At 40.4% G+C, this 21,735-nt stretch overlaps 1 protein-coding gene across 1 annotated transcript; it reads right to left on the bottom strand.

Annotated features, from left to right (window-relative positions):
* Positions 1-2,845: 2,845 nt before the first annotated feature.
* Positions 2,846-4,312, bottom strand: nog3 (noggin 3). Its single transcript, XM_018761718.2, has one exon. The coding sequence runs from the start codon at positions 3,639-3,641 to the stop codon at positions 2,970-2,972; it is 672 nt and encodes a 223-aa protein (XP_018617234.1). The 5' UTR covers positions 3,642-4,312; the 3' UTR covers positions 2,846-2,969.
* Between the last annotated feature and the right edge of the window lie 17,423 nt (positions 4,313-21,735).

Below are 21,735 nucleotides of genomic sequence, written 5' to 3'. Positions count from 1 at the left end.
TTAAAAAAAGAAACACACATATAGACTCAAAAAACAGAATGCCTCCCTGTAACACACTCATATACCAGACAAGCCAAACCACCATCGGCAGTAATTTTAGGTTTTGTGACTTCATTGTCACCATTTGCAGCTGGATTTCCTTTCGTGACAACACACAGCCGCTAAGACTGAATACAACCATTCATCTGGGTCAGTGTAGGTGGACGAAACTGATTTAGAACCGGGCCGACGAAAGCACACTGACGCCGGTGACCAGGAGCCCGCGAGAAGCAGTGCGCCGCACTCCGCTGGCAAGCCTACAGCGGCGTGACGTTGGCTGGGCTCACTCTGCTGAGAACGCTGCTCCGTTTCCTGCTGGCTCCGGCAGCGCCACGGCGTGAGTGTTCTTTCAGAGCCTCTCCTCCAGCGCCATCTGCGGAGCAAACGCGGGGGGGAGTTGGACATGAAAGGGCCTGTCTGGGACCCATCAGGAGTAGCTAACGCCGTGAACAAATAAATTGATGTTGTTCTCCCAGAGGTCACATTTGTTAAAGAGGTCGTAACGGTGCAACGTCACGGTTTTGGGTAAAGGCTCTTGACACCTTAAAAAGTTGGTGATAACCCAGGGGCACAGTTAGGGTTTTATAAGAATGACTGGCATGTTTCTCCACATCAAACTCGTCTTGTAAATGAAATGGAAAAGATGTGGGAAGAAAGCACTGAATAATTTCATAATTATTTCTCATATTTTTTTAAGACAGGTTCAGACAGCTATGAAAGTACTTGGTTATTTAAGAAAACTTTAGGTTTTGCAAAGAAAATTCATTTTAATGATACTTAATGAGACTTGGACACGTCTCGAAGACATTGTAAATAGTTTACAAAGTAACAAACAACAAGTAAAAGTAACATTTTCTTACTGTAATGAAAAGATTTTTTTTTAACTTTGCAGAGCGAAGGCTGCACATACGAGAATATTTTTACATGTGAACATCCATCCAGCATGAATTTCAGGCGCCACACAGATTAAATGAAGGAATCTTAAAATGAAGGTCTTTAACTTTTAATCCTTTTACAAAGGCCCTTCAGACTGTCGGTGGGTAGAAGGCTTTTCTTGCCGAAAATAATGCCATTGCTCCCCTTTTCAGTATAATCTCAATTAAATTATTAAAAAGTGTTGGCAAGCTCAACAAGTTATATTAAAAGACTGATATTTGGACATTTGGGGAACACAATGGATTGGATTCTTATGTGTTCTCTCACCTTTTTTAAAAATGCTCTTTTTACTTATTCCTGATTTTTTTCAGTAACATATAAATTTGCTGAGCACTTTAATCCTTGCTTATTTGATTATTTCGGTGAGTGATTCAGTGAATCCTACACATCACACGGCAGCAAACATATTATAAGCCACATTTATCAGGATAATTGCACTTAATGAGCAAAAAGCTAAACAGAGAAGCTATATGAACCTGGAATAAAGAATGTGTCTGTTGGGTGTCCCCAGAACCTCATGTTCATAAATGCATTTTTTTCTCAAGACATTTTATTTTAGGAGAAACCGGACATTTATTTTGTGCATATTGTTGTGTGACCAGATATTAGAATTTCCAAGACAAAAGTAACATAACAAAATATGATGCCAAGATGATTTACAGACCATTACAACTTCAGTAAATTTTTTTTAGGTTAGGTGTACAGATGTAATTAATAAGGGTGGTGTACTGCCTCATTCTTGTTTTTCTCTTAAAAGCTACACTGTTTCATCACCCACTGTTTCATCAGCTTCAAATCTGATGAAATCACAATATTTGCACAATTATGCATAGATATTGTTTCCTTTTTATTCCAGTTGTGTTAGATACCCTTTTATGAACAGTAATAAGTTGACACTGTAATAACATTTATGTCTTGTCATAAAAACTGGATCAAACTTTTAGTTCTGTTTATGTTTCCAGTGCCTTCAAGAACTCTCCTGTGCACAAACTTTTTCTAAGTTCCAGCATGATGCGCACCAAGATGCCAACGCTAAAATCAATCTAAATTAGTATGGGAAAACTTATCATACCCAGTGCAGAACGATGAAGAAATGTATTGCTAGACACAATGAAATAAATCAGGTTGGTGGATAGGAATGGTCATCACAAACCATTTAATCCACTCTTTTTACACAGCTAGACACCAAATTTGAGCTGCTCGTGAACAAAGCACTCTGGATATAGGTGTGGTGTGTTGGTGAAAGTAATCTGTGATTAAGTTAACGTACATCCGGGGAAAGATCAATCTTGACTGCCGCTGGTCAGCAAGAGAGAAGCACTTAGTTCTGGTTATGAACATAAAAGACATTACATCTCCAAGATCCTTACCTACAGAGGCTCTGATTTCAGAAATGTATCTGTACAAGAGCAGGTGTGAAAGACACGTGTCCTTCTCAGAAATGACTGGCAGGAGCACAAAACAGCCTCACATCTGCTCCCCACAGTATGTCCCTCAGGAGCAGAGAAACAAGAGCAGAAAAATAAAGCCAGCCCTTACTGGTTTCATTTTAGTGGTTTTATTTCTTACTGGCATTTTACTACAAGGGTATAAAGAATAAATAACAGTTTACTCTTATTTTACATGGTTAAATCCTCCAATTTCGCCCTCACATCATAATCATATATGCGCAGCTCTGGCAGCTGCACTGCAGAATTACACTAATGATCTGAGGTCCATAAAACCACATTTTCCGAAGAATGGAAAACAGCTTTAAAGTCCTTCAATAAACATTTCTTGATGCTTCGCAATGCGAAGTGCTCTTCAATTATAAATATAATAAAGATACATTACAACCAAGATATGTTCAACAAAATACAGTAGACGCCGGTTATGCATAATACTGACCGTTTTTACAAGTTTATATTTTTATGGCACCACATATACATAAAATATACATTCCTACACTCGGCAGTGCATACGAAAAATAACCATGTCGCCTCTGATTTATCGTGTCAGTTCGCGCAGGAGCACTTGCACTCGGAGATGATGGGGTACTGCATCTGTATCCAGGTGCACTTCCAGGCCCCCTTCCGCTGCAGACACCTCCACCGGAGTATGGTGAAGTGCGCCGACTTGGCAGGTTTGCACACCATCCCCTCCGGGACGGAGCAGGAGCGCTTACTGTAGCAGCTGCCCACCTTGACGTAGCGCGGCCAGAAGCGGTTGCCCAGGTCGTTCCACGTGTAGACCACGGGGCAGAAGGCGTAGGACCAGAGCCACAGCTGCAGCCGCCTGCGCAGCTTCTTGCTGGGCTTGTGCTTCTTGCCGTACTGGATGTCGAACTCCATGGACTTGATTTCTCGCGGCATCGCCATCGGCGGCTTCTGCCGGAGCTCCGAGTCACTCAGGTCCTCGTTGCCCGTGTACTTGTCCTCCGGGGGCGTCACGGACATAAAATTCGAGTCGAAGTTGGTGCCCAGTATGCTTCTCAGCTCCGTTTCGTTTAGATCCTTCTCTTTGGGGTCAAAGACGGGGTCCGGATCTTCTTTAAGCTCCACGATGGGTAAGCTGTCGCTGGGGATGGGGCGGAGGAGGTAGTAGTGTTGGCACATGCCTTCCTCTATCCTCAGACCCAGGCATAAAACGAGCACGTACAGGGCGAGGAAATATTGCGAATGATCCATCTCTCGGAGTCGGACGCGCGGCAGAGCGGCGATTCGGTGAAATCGAAATAATCCTTACAAGCAACACGAGCCGAGCATCCAGTCACTTGTGTGGGCAGGAAAAAAAAAAAAAAAAAAAAAAAAAAAAAAAACAATAAAATAAACAAATAAAATGAAGAGGCAAGGCAATCCGACCCAGTGCTTCTTTCGCCAAGTAATCTCCAGGTGAACTCTCTTGCGGCGGGGATGCCCGATGTGAAGTTCAGGCTATCTGCTTAAATCGCTGTTGTTAATCTATCGATGGCTCTTAATTGAGGGAGGAGTCCAGGTGACAGCAGAGTCCATGGCAGAATGTGGCGATTTTTATAAATTCGTCCCGTTGTTGCTTGCTTTGGAATGGGGAAACCAAGTGCGCTGAAGAACTTTCTTCTGCCAGGAGACGAGAGGCTGACAGCATCAAAAAACGGCAGAGACACCGTGTCTCCTCTGCGCCCTCATGTGTGTGAGCAGCTTCAGGTCCTCCGGTCCCCCCTGAGCTCTGCAGGTCCTCAGGTCTTCTTCAGGTCTTTCAGGTCCTCATTTCTCAGTGTCAGCTCCAGAGTTCCGCGCATCAGCATGTTTCCTCCTTTTCTTTTACCGAAGGCCAATCTGAAAATCACCTGGCTCGTCCGATTTATCCGCACGGCCTGTGATGTAATCCATAAACTCATTTTGAATATGGGTTTGTTGCCAGAGATCCCCGACACCTCCTTCTCCACGGGGGTGTGGGCGAAAGGGTGGGGTGACCGGGGGAGGTGGGTAGTAACGGTGGTCGGTTCAAATGCCCTGCATCACGTTCGCCCCCTGCTGGCCGATCCACGCTTGTTGTATCATTAACGCCATTCAGTACGTGTGTGGTACGACTAATAATTACGAAACTGCATCAAAGTAATGCATTTGATTGCACTGAAAGTATTTTACATTATCTGAATATGAAGATTTTTAATGGCGACATTAGCCTATTAATAATAATAATAATAAAAAGCTGAGCTAAAAGAAAATTAAGGACAGCAACACGATGGTTTACGTTTGTTAAAACATACAGAAATAAGCGATGCGTCCACACACTCACTGTGTGGCTAACTCGTTGGTGTAAAAAAGTGAAATGACATTTTGACATTTATCTTTCGTAATGGTGTGGAAAGAGATATAGGATAGCTTTTAAGCACTAATTCACATTCACACATGCAACATATGCGCCGTTTCTATATACGAAATGAGGCCACTGCCGGTTAGTTAGCGGAGTCCCTCTCCGGTTTATTGCGAACTTCCCTTCACACAAAATGTGGTTTTTTTGGCTAACAGTTCGAATCCAAAGGGCTTTGTTGTCTGAGAAGAAGTGAGGTGAGATGGTAGTGTCACTGGATGGGAATCACACACAGCCCTAAGAATATGGATATGGCTTTCCCCTCGGCAAAGTATGGACGCACCTCAACGGAGCCCACCTGAGCAGTGCGGCCACCGCAACCCCTTGACTTCTAGTAAAAGTGTGAGAACACATTGCATGTGTGTCCCTTCGCTCACACTCGTGCTTTAAACGTGAACACAACCCTGTCTGTAGGACAGGACAGGTGGTGAAACGCAGCACCGGCGTGTGCCCGACTTCTGAGGTAACACTTGTGAAAAATTACCCGGGGTAAACATAATATCGTGACGAATGTCATTTAAAGTTTCACGTATTGGCACTCATTCAGTGAATTCTTTTAATTTCCACGCAAATCACACATAGACTGTATATATGGTGCGCTTTATAGTCCATATAAAAAGGAGCGCACAATCTAAAGGAATTAATACTAAGTAGTAGCGCAGACAACTGAAATGCACTTTATTAAGACACGGTGGTTCTCTCGAAGTCTTTTCACAGCGCTCGCTCTCGCTCTCTCACTCTCTCTCTCTCTCTCACACACACACACACACGTACTCCACATTCCCTAGTTTCAGCTGGCGCCAGGACCCTCAGTACTGGCCTGTGTTTGTGTCAGAAAAGACTAAGGACAATATTTCAGTGTGGAGCCAAGCCACAGGGAACCTCTCAATAAAACCTAAGCAAAATAAGTCCCTAATGAATAAGAGCACCCTCGCGCGGGCCAGACGCCACCGGCGCGCGCGCCCGCACACCCACAGAATTGGCACGGCTCGCGGCGCCTGCGGACCGCCCGGGAAAATGATGTCGGGGGGTTTGTCTTTCTCGCTGTGGCGGATTTTAAAACGCCTAAATATTAATTAAGGGCCACGACGTGTCGTGAAAATGAACGACGTTCGTCCTCGCCATTTTACTCACACAGGTAATAAACAACGTTATCTGCAACTCATTTATCTCACTACGAACGCGCTCAGTTCAGGACAATTTTCTGGAACATTCCTTGAGTTCGCGGAGAGAAATCGCCTTGCGCTCATTCTAAACTACACCCGCTGTCACAGATACGAGAGGGAAAACGTCTCTTCGTGTACTATACGCACTTCCAATTGTCTTCTCGCCCTTTGAATTGCTTTTCGTGTGATCTGTACACAGAAATGTGCAATTAAAAGTGCGTCAAACATTTACCCAGCAGCTTATATAAGCCTTACGCGGACTTGCATCCGTGTGGTAATGAGCAGAGGCAGGTGTCCCATTGGCGGGATCTCCTCGGCGGGCCCTTATCTCGTGTCCTGGTGGTTACGTTAATGGCCGACACTTCGCACAATGGGCCCAGTCTACATTTGAACCCCAGGCCACAATTAACAGTGCCCTCGGTGTGAAGTCCATCAGTCGCTCGTGATGGAGGACAGAGCACTGTGTGGAGAGTAAACAGCCAGTGGCGTGTCTACATGTCTTCAGGGAAACCGTTGGTCTGGGGGTGCATGAAGCCCAGGCTTGGCTTTGAAAATAGCACTAGTAAAAGGGGGGGAAAAAAACACTGCTGTGGTCTTGCTATTTGTGATACAGTCCTATGTGAAGGTCATCAAATTTCAATGCGGTAAATTAAATGCGGGGGGGGGGACTTCCCTAGCTTTCAACAGATTATTAAAGTTATCAGTGGCCTAGAAAATGGTTAACAACCTCAGGCTTACCTGCTGTGAAATGGATCCAGACTATGCCCAGGTGTATAAAATTTGAAATTGCCCTGCTGAATAATTATTATTGTAGAGTAATTGTGCTATATGTAATTTATACCCAAACTCAGGTAGAATTGTTTTGACTGGAGGGTTCATTCGACTAAAATGAACAGATTTTTCACTTCATTGTGCTGCATTTTAATACATAAATGACAGCACTACTGTAGGAAAGTGGATATTATCACTATTAATTTTTGTATGTAACTTTATTTTAGCTCATTTATTATAATTTGTCATCTTGCACTGTTTCTCTATTCAGTGTTTTTGGAAGAAAGATAGTTGTGTCTCTCCTTAGAAGCACAGCAGTAGAGCTGTAGATCATATGATTTTATCATGGAACTTTTCGGCTCCTCAAATCAGTTTTAGCCTCTCTTGTCCCTGTCTGGCGCAGTGCTTAGTAAGAACATTTTTCTATCCAATCCACCTCAATAATATGAGCAGAGAATAGTTTTGTCCAGGGTGGCCGATGACTCCGTGCCAAGACGAATACGGAGACAGGGCTGGATTTTAAAAATTTCCTTGAATTGCAATTCTTTAATGATTAATTGACCAATTCAATGATTAATCAATTCATCTTTGCTCTATAAAAGTTCACATGGTAAGACTGTAGTTAAAAAGTAGTTAAATTAAAACACCTGTTCCAACTGGATGCATGGACTGGTCTTTTGGGACAGACTTGCAGTCATCCCCCAGCAAAGACAGTTATTACTGAAGGCATTAAAGATTTTCAGTCTGATGGTTAGTTCTAAAAATCACATCCTGTTTCAAAGTGTCATCCTTGACACAGAATTGATGGCCAACTTTGTCATTACAAATCACATAGTTAGTCAATTTAGCTGTGTTATGGTTTAAAATAGATGAAGTTGCCCTGAGCCTCAGGAGGTGTGAATGGCCAATCAGCATTTACAGAACATTGTTCTCAGTTTGTAATCCTCTTAAAGAAAACTGAGGAGACACGTGTAAAGATTAAAGGGGAAGACACAAAGAGAAGTTTTTTGTTCCTTAACTTTTTGTTCTTCAACACTGTGCTTCAGAACTTATCTAGAATCATGACTGACATTTTTGGAAGAGCATTTGCATAATTTTATTTCAGCTGTAGCTGAATAATATTTCTATAAATGTTAAAAGTGCTTTATTTATGCAGGTTGATGCCATATTATATATATCCTTTTTCAGATGATGACAAGCCTTATTATTTAAGAGTCACATGGCTGGGAATCATGGTGAATAAAATGGACACAAGAGCCAGGTAGGGGCTGAAAAAAAAGTTTTGTCTTAATATATGCAAAGGGATGAAAAATGCACAAACAAACAAATAAATTAGTAAATAAATGAATTAAGCTAGTGTAACCATTCAAATTAAAATGACCCCACGTTGCTCTTGGAAAAATGAAAGGATCAATCTTAATATACACTGACTATTCCGTGTTCTCGGTTTAGAGGACACTTTCGTGTGAGGTTATTTTTTTATTTCCAATTTTCTCTGCTCCTTCTTCTGATATGCACATTATGTATCACAAAGTGCAGCTTCCTTTGATTGTTACAAATTTGCCATTGATGGAGTTATTTATCCCTTTACTTTTTATATTCTATAAAACTCAGCATGTCTTGTCCCTTAAATACCATCCTCTAGAAGTATTTGTTGTGATTTCTACTGGGTGGTGGATTTGTGTGTGCGTGTATTTGTGTATGGGGGTTTTCTGGCAACACAATCAACATTCCCTAGAGGCACTGAGGTGAGAATAGGTTCTTCATCTCTTTCATTTGGAGTAGCATGCTCTCAGTGGGGGGGAAAGAGTGTCTGCAACCAGAGAGACAATACAAACAATCCTCCTTCCTCTACTTCCAGAGTCACATTCGTACATGATCTGTGGAGGGGGTTTCTCCCTGCAAGGATGTCATCCTCCAGGAATGCAGGGTGTCAACAATTTTGCTTACCTGTGTTGCAAAACTGTTCCAAGTCTTTGCTGCTGATAGCTAAACCAGCCCTGGGTCCACAGAAATGGGCCCAATTTCTTTTTGAAAAGGTCAAGAGGCTAGTCCAGTTGTGTGAAATAAGCATAGCTAACTGTTCTCATCTCCTCCATCTTCCTCAGGGCAGTACAGCACTATTTAGTCATTAGTGCAAATCTGATGTTCTTACTCATTCCCATGTCCATTCATGATGAAACTGTCTACAGTGACCAAGGTTAAAGAGGGTTTTCCGTGGCATAAACCTTTAACTGCTTCTTCCACTGATTAGGCTCTAGCTGGTTTGTGCTTTTACATGCAAGTTGCTATCCAGATAATCCTGAAGCTTGGGTGCTGTCTGGCTTTGGTTCAGGTTTTTATGAGCGTTCCAAGGTTTGTTGTATTTCTAGGCAGATTTTCTAAGGAATTTTGATCCTTGCCTCTTTCTTTAAAACAATTCAGCCATAATTTTAAAAAGTGATGAGGTGACAGCTATTTCAGTTGCAGTATTTCATCATGGCATCACGTTTTGGTATCCAAAGGAGGCATGTCTGTTTTAAATTAACAGTAGTTTTCAGATCTCCCTAAAGACTTAGAATTCAGAAGTTATGTCCTTAGTTACCACACAACCCACTAGGGATTAGAAAATGTGCAATGATTTCAGCCTTAAAGATTATTTTCACTATTGTAACATATTATAAGTTTTATGGCTAACAATATATCCTTGAACTCCAATTACTGGTTTCTGGGCTTTAGCTTTGCTTTTAGTTTCTCCACTATTATTTTTCCACATTTATATTTTTTCAACATTTGTATAGTAGATTAATGAACTCAGTTATTGTAACAAGTGGTTGGGATCTTAAGAAATGTTCCTCTCAGCATCATTATTTGAACAAGTATCATCACCAGTATCTATAAAATCAAGGGATAAATATAGTGAAAAATGAACAATGAATTTCAGATAACAGTACCAACCAACAGGGGGGCGCAGTGGCGCAGTGGGTTGGACCGGGTCCTGCTCTCCAGTGGGTCTGGGATTCCAGTCCTGCTTGGGGTGCCTTGCGACGGCCTGGTATCCCATCCTGGGTGTGTTCCCTCCCCATCCAGCCTTACGCCTTGTGTTGCGGGTTTGGCGCCGACTCCCCGTGACCCAGAGTGGGACAAGCAGTTCAGACAATGTGTGTATGTATGTGAGTACCAACCAACCAATTTCAATAACCGCTTGTCCTGAGCGGGGTCGCGGAGAGCCAGACCCTATCCTGGAGACATTGGCAGTAAGGCTGAAGGGGTTGAGGGCACACCCTAGATGGGATGCCAGCCCATCGCATGGCCCAGATAACAACAAAGAGGAGCAAAAATGAAGTAAAGAAAAAAAATCCCCCTCTCAGAATAACTCATGTGAAAAAGACGTCCCTGGCAGAACTTTGCTTCGGTCCCGCTTCTCTTCAAGGCAGTGAAGTATTGTTTTTTTAGTTTTTTAAATGGTTGCCTGTGGCCATAGTTTGCTTTAACAAGCCATTGCCCAGGTGTATTTCCCTGGGGGCAGGGGGTGGCCAGGTCTATGCTTACTGGTTGCTGAGTCCTGCTTGCTCATGTCTTGCAGATACTTCTTGAATTTCAATAGCTGATGTCATTAATAGGCTGTGTAGATTAGCTGGCTTTTCAATTATAAAAATGAGACTCAGAAAGTATTCTTAGCACAGTTAGTGTACTTAATGAGCTGAATTCTTTGTATACAGTTTTTGGAGTTTACATTATGTCAGTGGATTCTGCACTTATTTCCAGCTTCAGTCTGGCTCCTTTTCACAATGAAAATTATGACCTGACACCTTTCAAAGGCAATATGCAATGCTAGATATTCTACAGTAAGTCACCTGCTATCATTCACCTATTTATGTAGCAGACTGATTTAGCACAGTCACACATAGACACATTACGGGCAATTTAGAGTCACCAATTCACCTGAAACACGTCTTTGGACTGTTGGAGGAAACCCATGCAAACACAGAGAGGATGTGCAAACCCATATCCAATTGCACAGCCCAGGTGCTGTGAGGCATCAGGACTAGCCATTGTACCACCATGCAAGCCCTTTAAACAAAAATAAAAGAATTAAAACTAACTCTTTCAGAAGTAACAAACTAAAGTCACATTTCCTGAATTCATGCAAATTCATCTCTCATTGTCATTTTTCATGTAGCTTTGTCATTTGTTTCTGAAGCAAATTAAAATCATCAGTTTGTTAACCGAAACTTGAAGCTGCAGTATCAGGTCCTGTTACTTGTCAGCATGTTCCTCTGCAAATATGAGCATTTAACCTCTTATTTACATTTACATTTATTTATTTATGAGATGCTTTTCTCCAAAGCAACGTGCATCTCAGAGAAAAGCATCTGATAAATAAATCTGTATCGTGTATGTAGTCTATTATATCAATAGAAGCTCATTCAACATACTATCATTGAGCTTCTTACTCTTTTCTCAGTATCCATAACAAACACACGCACACACACACACACACACACACACACACACACACACACACACACACACACACACACACACATTGACTGAAACCGCTTGTCTTGCGGCGAACCAGAGGCTAACCTGGCAACACAGGGCGCAAGGCTGGAGGGAGAGGATGGGATGCCAGTCCACCGCAAGGCACCCCAAGCGGGACTTGAACCCGAGACCTGCCAGAGAGCAGGACCCGGCCAAGCCCGCTGCACCACCGCACCCCCCTCCAGTATCCATAAGTGTGCATGAAATCTTTTTTTTTTTCCACAAACATTTGCCATTGTATACTAGACATCCAACACGGAGGTACTGCACTTGGCAAGGTGACAGACTGCTGAAAGGATTCTGGTTTGGAGATGGTCCAGTTGGGTTTCGGGATTCATCACATTGCTGTTTTGTTTAGGGATTGATGTGGCTTTCATTTGTGTTTTGTTTTCACCTCTTTCTCTCTGGTAACACACACTGTGCTGTCCCACATGCTGTGTAAACTGAGTGTTAATAAGAGTTTTATGTTATCAGCCTGCCAAGCATGATAGCTTGCTCTCACTACAGCAGTGTTGCATTTAACTTCATTTCCCCACATCTGGGTCAAATTCTGTCAGTCTTCTGGGAGTGTTACAGGTCTAAGGGGTTAGCTCTGTAACTTATACAGGAATTGAACATGGGTTCAGATATTCTTTTATGTCCGTGTGTCAAAGGCAACAAAATTAGGATATGTTTATATCAGACAAGAAATTGTGCCTTTTTCTGACTCCTTTGCTGACCCCCTGCTAACTTTTAGGGGTCAGAGTGTTCTCTTTTGTTATATATTCATCCTATGTGAATCATTATTTTCAGAAAATTACTCAGTAAGTAATATATTGATAATTTTTAATGAGAGACATAATTGTAGTTTCAGAGTTAGCATTCTAGTATACAATTAATATATATGTAGCGTTTGATGAAGCTCAGTAATAGAAAGAACTTTTAACTTGATTCATAATGTATTTCTCTTAACAAAGTACTTTGGGATCGCAGGGGCTTAAAAATTCTGGCAATTAAACATTATCTACAAGCCAAGGATAAAATCAGTATTTCTGACCATACACATTTCATGAAAAGATGTTAAATGTATTTAACTTTTCTGAGTTGTTTTCTGATTGTCTACAATAAAATTGACCTTTCAGGTTGAAATGTCAGATGTATGACTAATAAGAATAGAAACACCTACATTGTCGCACTCTGGTCTATAATTAATTTTATCAGAGAAATATATTACACTGCTGAAGCACAAAATCTTAAGAATGTGGAGACATGTATTAATAGTGATAAAGTCAAACAGAGAATTTACTAAATTCAGCTGTAAAATAATTTTAAACAGTATATTGACAGCTGAATTTCAGTAAATCTTGTTTTGAAGAAAGCAAATGACTAATGAGCTAGTCTCATAACTATGTCAGTAAGTTTGATCAGTAAGTTTTTTCAGTACTGTATTTAAATATGTTGGAGTGTCTTCAAAGTTCTTTGTAACTCAAGCCTCGTGATTTGTCTGAAGGTTATAGCCCAGAGTGATTGCCGTATAATTGATTTCCTCACAAAGGTCCTGTCACTGACAAGTTCACTGAAGGGCATACATCTTATGTTTAGGAGAAAAGAGGAAAAGGTTTCCTGGTGTTTGAATTTCCGCTTTGCTTTTAATAATTGTTTCTTTTATTTTCTTCCTCTTTAACTATTAAATTGACCTTGGAGTAATTTTCTGGACTAGAACTGTGACAATACATGTCGGGCGCCAGTAGGATGTGATAGCTAACGTCACAAAGGAAATGGGGGTGAAATTATTTCTAGAGATAAGAGACATACCAGGCAATAGTGGCTGAATGCTCATGCTTCCTGGGAAGAGAAAGGCTTGTCTGTGCTGAACAAAGGCCAGCTTCAAACTTCAGGAGGTCACTGCAGATGCAGTGAATGTTAGAGAAAGAAATTAGCTATTTCTTACATAGTCTGTAGTGTTAGAATCTAAGTGCCTCATTGAAAGGCAACTTCAAATTGCCTTGTCACCAAAATCCAGCTTCTTCTCAGACCTGACTCATTGTCTGTGACGTCTGGTTGTTCTGCAGTAAGTAAAAGGAGAGCTGTAAACTTTAGCAACAGCAGCATTTTTAATCATCAATGAAAAACCCCTGTGGATGGACAGTGCATACAAACAGTAATGCATCTGCAGCCTAGCAATGTTTCCAAGGTTTTACAGGAGATTATCTTTTAATTCTTAAGACTTTCCTAGTGCTTTAGACTTTTACAGTTAAGGTAATCTAGACAGTATTTTAAAGTATTTTTCTTTTTATGTTACAGTAACCAAGGAAATGTAATCCTTTTGGTTTGGTTTGAATGATGTATGGTATTTCTCCTGTTGCTTGGGAATAAAATAAAGGCTTTCAAGTTTTTTTTCTCCTCCTTACTAATTTCCACCTCCTCTGGCAGACATTTCAAAAATAGATATATACACACACACACACACATTTTCAGAACCGCCTGTCCAATACGGGGTCGTGGGGGAAATAGATATATAGATAAAGAATTAAATTTTAGTCAGGTAACATTCTTACAGAATAAATTATTTTCAAATTCTTATTCTCTCTTTCTCAAATCTCTTATTCTCATGTTGCACTAGTGATGCAACATGGAGAGAAATTCACCTTCAAAATATATCACATGTATTGACAAGGATGTAATTAAATACATGGAGGCATTTTAATTTGTAAGAAGAGGAAGTGGAACATATGGTATTTGTTAAATAAATATTGTGATACTTAAGGTTTACAGTGAGAAAAAAATGTTGTTAGCATTTTTTTCCCATTAGAAACTGAGGTACAGCTGTTTCTGAATCATTCTAAAGTCACCTTTTCCTATGAGATGAAGCTGCAAATGATTTCAGGAGAGCAGAGTGAAGTTTTCTGATATATTAGTTCAGTGGTCAACCATGGAATACACACATCCAAAATAAGTCTTTATAGAGCTCTGATGATAAAATGTAAAGCTTTCTTAATCTTAATAATAAATCTTCAGGCCTCCCAGGTTGAAAGGGCAAATATTCGTGATGCTTTCGTGACCTGGCTAGATAAAGATTTCAGCCGTTTGTTTTTTATGTTTGGTTTTTTTTTTCTGTTTGCTGCGGAGGCCTTTGAAGATCTAACAAGGGAGTAATTTGGATGGTCGATTTGTTGGTGGTGGTCTCAGAATCGGGTGAATCGGCTTTGTGCCAGCTCAAAGCCACACGCACACACACACGCACACACACACGCACACACGGACGCTCACACTTCCACTGTGCCACTGTGATGTCATTGCTGCTTAATCAAATGGAAAGCCCCAAAATTAACAATCCTTAAATATATAGTGAAGATTACATTTAGCTATTTCTCACTGTTCTGTTTGTGTAACAATTTTAGCAAGCTCTTTAACTTTTGTCAGTTTATCATCAAAATTTCTTGGACTTGCTGAAATCCTTGCTAATAATTTTTATACAGTTTACCTTTAGGTTTTCAGCATAGTTTATTTTTTAAATTATGTGGCACACACTACGCTGAAGCATATACAGTATAGATGTATACTTTTTTTATAAATTATGCTTTTGATGTGATTTAAAAAAAATCATCAGAAGAAATCACAAACAAGACATATCTGCAGAAAGGCATTAGGAGTAGTCGCTTTTATTTCAAGGGGATTAACATTTACTTTTCTACAGTCAAGCTCTTTTTCAGAGGTCTGCATCCGCTGTGACATTATACACACCTTAAACTCCTGTTCTGTGGAAAGGGCATCTTATTCAGCACTCTCCTTATCCACTTTGTGCCTTTCAGCAAACTTTTATTTATTCCCTGAAGAGAAAAGCACTACTTTAGCTTATAATTGTTGTGACACAATTTATGTATATTTCAGCTTGTAGTCTTTAGCAGCTCTTCTAGTTTTGCCATTATTAGCTGAAAATGAATCCTAGCCATTTCAGGCTCTCTGTCTGAGTCAAAAGAAAATTTTGCTCCATTTTAAGATTTATTTTTAATGTTTCCACTTATTTTACTTCATACAGTGACTTATTTGCAGTGATATACAGTATATAATCATTTTATCTGTTCACTCTGTGAGAAAGTTGTTCCAAAAGTCAATAAACACAATGCATTCTTTTGAAAGACTCAGTTGTGTCGTTTACTGACACAATTCACCCATTAGATCACCATGCAAAGATCTCCGTTTTCTACTTGAGATGAAGTTGTAGCTGTTCTCGTAGGTCTGGGAATGGCAACTTTTAGGATTAATAATATAGCTGCTCTGCTCCTACAGGGAGAATTTTTCATGTTTAATTTTTAGGCACAACAAACATTATTGGGCAATTTGTACTCCCAACTTGTAGCGATCTGATTAATGATTATTGGCTGATAGAACACGGTGATTGCCTCTGCAGATTTTCAGCTTGCCAATTTATTTGGGCCTGAAGTGTTTTGCCTCAGCTATTATGCAGAGAGGGAAAGGGCACATTGTACTTAATGCCTCAATCCATTTTGTAAGTCTGTGCACCTTTTGTCAGTTTCATATTACCCCTGGATTGATTTCATATCACTTCAGATGCGGGCACTTTTTTACCTCTGAGTAACAGTTTTTGACACTCAGTTCTTGCTGTCACACTCAAGTATGTTTTGAATAATTGTTGCAGACTTCTTACTTCTCCTTCTTACTTGGATCAGAAGTTATGCACTTTTGACAGACTGCATTTAGAGTGAAGATTTGAATGGACTTCAGTCATATAAATTATGTAATAATGGTTTCCAAAATATATCAGATTATAACAGACATGATTTTTTAATACAAAATGGCAATTATACATGAAAATTTCATTACAAATACATTTTTATTATGGTAAAAAGGATTTTGTTTTCATAGATTACTGTTATAAGAAGAATTGGAATAAGCTCTTGGCTTTGGAAACATGAAATGAGGTCAGATGCAAAAATTATAAACCACAAGCCTCGCGTGAGTAATGAAAATCCATAAAAGGCCATTTCACCCCTGTGCCACATTTGTCAGAACATGGTACTTTTCATTATCCTCAAATCTGTACAGTACTACAGAGCCTCAGTCCCTTTTCCAGAAATAAACTTTACTCCGCTTGAAGTGTAATTGTTTGCTCATTGTGTCTGCGTCACACAACAGAAGGAAAGTGATTCAAATCTTAATGCCCGAAGCAGCGGTTCCCTTTCTACAGGGTCTTACTACTTGCAAGTCCAAATATACAGTATATGGACATATATTCCTTCAAAGAGGACCACCTCTGACAGAGCATGACATACCTCCTGAGTAGAGGAGTGAGAAGGAGGAGGAGGCATTTATGACTGACCACACACCTGTGGCAGAGTGGTTTTGAACCGATCCCTGTGGTTTGAAGCCCAGAGCCATGTGACGGACAACGTTGAGCATGCTAACACTGGTGTAAAACCCATGCTTATCCACCCACACATACTCCACTCACCTCCCCCTGCCTCTAACCACACAGGGGTGATTGCAGCTGGATGTTTGGTCTTTCTGTTACTATGGACTCGTGGCTCACCGAGTCCCGACAGTTTCCCTCTGTTCATACCCAGCAGGCTGAGCACCTTGTTTGCGCAGGGCTGCAGAGATTAATCAAGACTGTATTGAGTCCAGCCTGGTCGAGTAGCATTTTGTGTGGTCTCGAGCTACCGCAGTGCAGCTGCTTCGAGTCCACCTGAAACCTGTGCTCATTTTGTCACGTTTTCCTATGTGTTTTCAGTATCAGTATCACCTCTTAAAAATCAGATATTTTGACCATGTAATGCTAACCTACTCAAAAAATGCAAAGCATCACTTTGTTGAATAGTGAAAAAAGGTACATTAATGAAAAATAAAGATTTTTTTTAATTAATTTGCTATCATCTGAATTAGGTCCCTAAGGTCTCTCTGGTTAAAAATATATATGTAGAAATTTAAACAAGCAGAAATACACACACTGCACTGACACCTCCATGTTCAATTTAACAACCTTCTTTAGAAATATCACCTCTAAAACAAGGACACCATCTTCAGTGATAAGCAAACAACACATTTTTTGTCTGGCTCCAGTTAAAGGTTTGTTCAAAATTACATGTGCCATAATAGGCAAATTCAAACGTACTTCCTTCTCACTACATCTTATGTTGGACCTTGCTCAATGGAGAGCACTGCTGTCTCGAAGTGCCTGGGTGGTGCAAGAATACTCGAATTCGATCCCCCAGGTAGTTTGAGTGGAGTTTGTATGTTCTCCCCATGTTTACATGGGTTTCCTCCCATAGTCCTACGATGTGTATGTGGTAATGGCATCCTGAGTGAATTTCCCTACGTGGATTAATAAAGTATGATTATTGTTATTGACGGGGGTGCGGTAGCGAAGTGGGTTTGGCCTGTGCCTGCTCTCTGGTGGGTTTGGGGTTCGAGACCCATTTGGGGTGCCTTGTGACGGACTGGCGCCCCATCCTGGGTGTGTCCCCTTCCCCTCCAGCCTTGCGTCCTATGTTGCTGGGGTAGGCTTCAGTTCACTGCAACCTCACTTGGGACAAGTGGCTTCAGCCAGTGTGTGTGTGTGTATTGTTATTGATGTACATAAGACAGTCATCACAGCCCTATGAAGACAATTGACTGGAGGTTTATCTGAGGGTTCCACCAAGTTGGGTGCAGTTTAGCCTGGATCAACAGGTCAACAGGTTCTGACATCTTCAGGTTCTGGCTGGAGCAGCATTTGCTAAAATGCCAAATTATAGCAGAAACACACAGCAAAAAAGGAGTGAAAAAAGTAGGTGATGGAAAAGCTCCTGCCATGTCAGCAGTGGATAAGGCTAGAAAAACAATCCAGTACCAGTCAGTCGTTGGCCCACACACCAGCATTTGGGCTGGCAGCCCACCAAGGTTTACATTGTAAATCTGTGCATTGTGCATATACACCTTACTGCCCTCTTCATCTGCTGCGTGTTGGCAGTGGGTGAGAAGTTGCTATTTCTGATAAATATTCCAAAAAATTCTATGATATGTACTATTTTAAATCAATAAATAAAGAGTAGGCTAGCAAAGCCAAGCAGCAATCTTTAATACTGGTCGCTCCAAACTGAACCCAAACTAATCCCCTTATACACACATATAGAGCCTATCACCCAAAAAGCTTTGATCTCAGTTCAAGATAAACAAAATTAGTGGGGCAATCATGAAATCAGCCAAAGGACTGACTGACCTGCCTTGCAAAAATTTTTACTGTCCGTTTCAGCGCAGAATCCATTAGAATAGCCATTCACTGAAGAGGTGATAGCAAACATTGGCTCAGAAGGCAATCTGACATCCCGTGTGCATATGCTGAAGAGCTGGCAGTGTTAAACTGACTTTGAGATGGTTAAGTTACCTCTCAGCGGAGTTGGGAGGGACCCTGTAAACTCTCCCACTGTTGATTCAATACTGAGAAATTGACTTTTAAAAAAGCAGTACAAGAAATTTCAGAATGTTTTACCACAAAAAATTGCAGATTTGTACAATTGCGTATATAACTGCAGAAAAATGTATAACTAATGTATACATAAATGTATTTCAGAAAAGCAGTGTCCAGTGTCACAAATAATTACATTTTAAGTACTTTTATCTAATGGAACGGGATTTTTTTTAAATGAGCAGTGATACAAGATGGCTCATGCAAAGAGTGATAATGGGTTTGTCAAGTCCACTCTGACTTATAGTGACTACTCGTGTGGTTTTCTAGTTCCTTTTCCCGCTATATCTCTTTGTGGTGCAAACACTTGGAGAAACATGCAAACCCCACACTCACTGGGTAGCATTGTGAGGCGCCAGCTTCACCCCATGTAAACAGTGAAAATCACATCAGTTTTAGTCTTACTTGGTAAAGTGTTGTATTTCTACAAGAAATCAGTATTATTCTTGGTTGTTGTTCTGCTGAACTGTCACAATTTCTTTGTGTTTGATCATTTAAATTGTCCCATGACAGTCTATCGTGAGACAAGGACAGTGACATGAGAACCTCTTCCTGGAGTTTAAATTTTGAATGGCTTGTTGAATTTATAGGAAATGACATGTTACTACCACAGAGAAAAAAGAAACATTTAATGTAATTTCCTTTTAAAAAACATTACTGAAAACCACAATATAAATTGTAATATAAGGAAAAATAACATTTCTGTAGGGCACTAAATTGTTACTACCATTTCCTTGCAAATTACAAACACACACAGGAGAGTAAAACATAGATACTTACCCAGCGATGATGTGAGTAAAAGAGCCAGTGTAAATTCTGTATGACAGTAGACAGACATTTACTATGTGTGGTCTCAGACATGCATGACCAGCAGCTTTGTGTCATCATGTATCTGCATCATGTATGATACTCTGCACTGTAAGTTTTGAATGCTCAAAGGCTAAAGGCTAAGAATATTATAAGTGTAATGTGTTGCTTTCTAGGGGGGTGCGGTGGCGCAGTGGGTTGGACCACGGTCCTGCTCTCTGGTGGGTCTAGGGTTCAAGTCCCGCTTGGGGTGCCTTGCGACGGACTGGCGTCCCATCCTGGGTGTGTCCTCTCCCCCTCCGGCCTTACGCCCTGTGTTACCGGGTAGGCTCCGGCTCCCTGCGACCCCGTATGGGACAAGCGGTTCTGAAAATGTGTGTATGTGTGTGTGTTGCTTTCCAACCAAATGACAATATAAAATTGTTTAATACTTTGTTATGTTTTGTATACATCCTTCAAAGTATAATACTTTTTAATCCAACTGTGATACAAATGGAGGAAGTGGGAGACTGAAAAGAATTTGAAAGAATCATGTTCTTTTTAATGGGAAAGTGACAGTTGTGGGAAGGGAAAGCAGCAGTAAATATTAGTGACAGATATCTTTATAATTTGAACCTCTGAAACAGGTAGGATTATGAATTACAAACAATCCTCTGTTCTAATCCATTACTATAGACCCTGTATAACATTGTCTCCTAGAGTAGTTAGCGTTCAAATATTTGCACACTTCAATGATGACGAAATATGTGTATACAGTATTGTATTTAGAGTGACCCAGGGGAAATACATACATAATTATAAAAATAAAATACACTATATTACATATAATTTCAAGGAATAACACTTTTTTTCCTGAGGAAACCGAGCTATGACTGAAAATAAATTTAATTGCTGAGGAATTTGTAATGTGTGGCTAAATATAATCTGGTGAAGTTTTTAGAAAAAGTCAGCTTTATACAAAATTCCTCCACAAATAAGAGTGATAGTAGTGCAAATGGGATATGTGTTTTGTGAATTAAAATATAATACAAAGCTGACACTACCTATAAATATGTTGATGGTGGGTTTACCACGTTGTCTACCAAAGGTAATACAATTACGAAATAGAAGCACGTCAAAACCTGTGCAAAAACCTGTTATCCTTAAAGACATTGCAGCAGCAACAAGTCATAACATTGCAATGGAGCAACAGGCAATTTACAATTATCACAGAAAATCATTTCAAAGCTGCCTTTGAAATTTTTAAGTTTTTTTCCTTAAAAATAATTGTCGGCAAACATTAAAACAGCAACATTTTAGTGGTTAAAGATCAAGAGGAAGTACACACACATTTCTCTTGCCACTGTAAAGCCCATGCTGGTGACAAAGAAGTAGCGCGGGCAGGTCAGTTCACATCTGTTGTTCTCAGCTGGGAGAATTATTTTTCTGAGCATCAATTGAGCATCATTTAGTCACTGTCACTGTAAAAATCATTCAAGTTATCAAGTCCTTAACTAAATGCCCTGATTAAATGCTGACCTTTGCATGGTTAGCACTGTGTCTATCCAAAAGGTTGAAGCTATACAGATTATGGACCTTTTCCAGAATGAGAGGGTAATAAGAATATTGTTAAATCAGGAACACACACTTACAGTTTACTTTTATCATTAACTGTACACTACAAACAGATACAGGGTTTGAAGAAGCAAACAGTGAAACTGATCAGAGTTTGAACTGCAGGGTTTTGTACCACTTCCTCTGCATAGGATGCATTCTTAGTCAGTTCAGCTTTGACCAGTGCACTTTCTCTTAAATTCATATAAAGAACAGAGTACCAAGGAACACACATCATCACACAATCTCATGCCTATAAAACAGGTCTTGATGCAGTACACCAACACACACAATAACACAAGTGTAAACAGTAAATTAACTGAATCTGATGTGAATATGACAGCAGGAAAAGTCCATACAAGATTTAAGGTCAGAGTGGAGCTCACTGAAAAGGAATGTTTATTTTGCAAACTGGGTGACCCAAGTGAGAGCCAAGCCAAGCTTGTTGGTCTCTTCTATGGAATTGTAATGGCACCAGTTGCTTGCATTGACTGCTGCATGCTGATGACTGAGAGCCAATGCCTTCATTGTCAGTGAAACATACTGCCTTCTACTCTTCTTGGTGGCAAATTTATGACCATGGTAGTAGGTTCAGAAGGTCAGAGCACTATAAAATTGGTTTTG

The sequence above is a fragment of the Scleropages formosus genome, chromosome 20 (assembly GCF_900964775.1).
Source record: "Scleropages formosus chromosome 20, fSclFor1.1, whole genome shotgun sequence".
In the NCBI taxonomy this organism is placed as follows: Eukaryota; Metazoa; Chordata; class Actinopteri; order Osteoglossiformes; family Osteoglossidae; genus Scleropages; species Scleropages formosus.
This window is presented reverse-complemented; position numbering and strand designations above follow the sequence as displayed.

What these genes read in the sequence shown, in the direction of transcription:
- nog3 (XM_018761718.2), bottom strand. Translation starts at nt 3,641, where the DNA reads ATGGATCATTCGCAATATTTCCTCGCCCTGTACGTGCTCGTTTTATGC.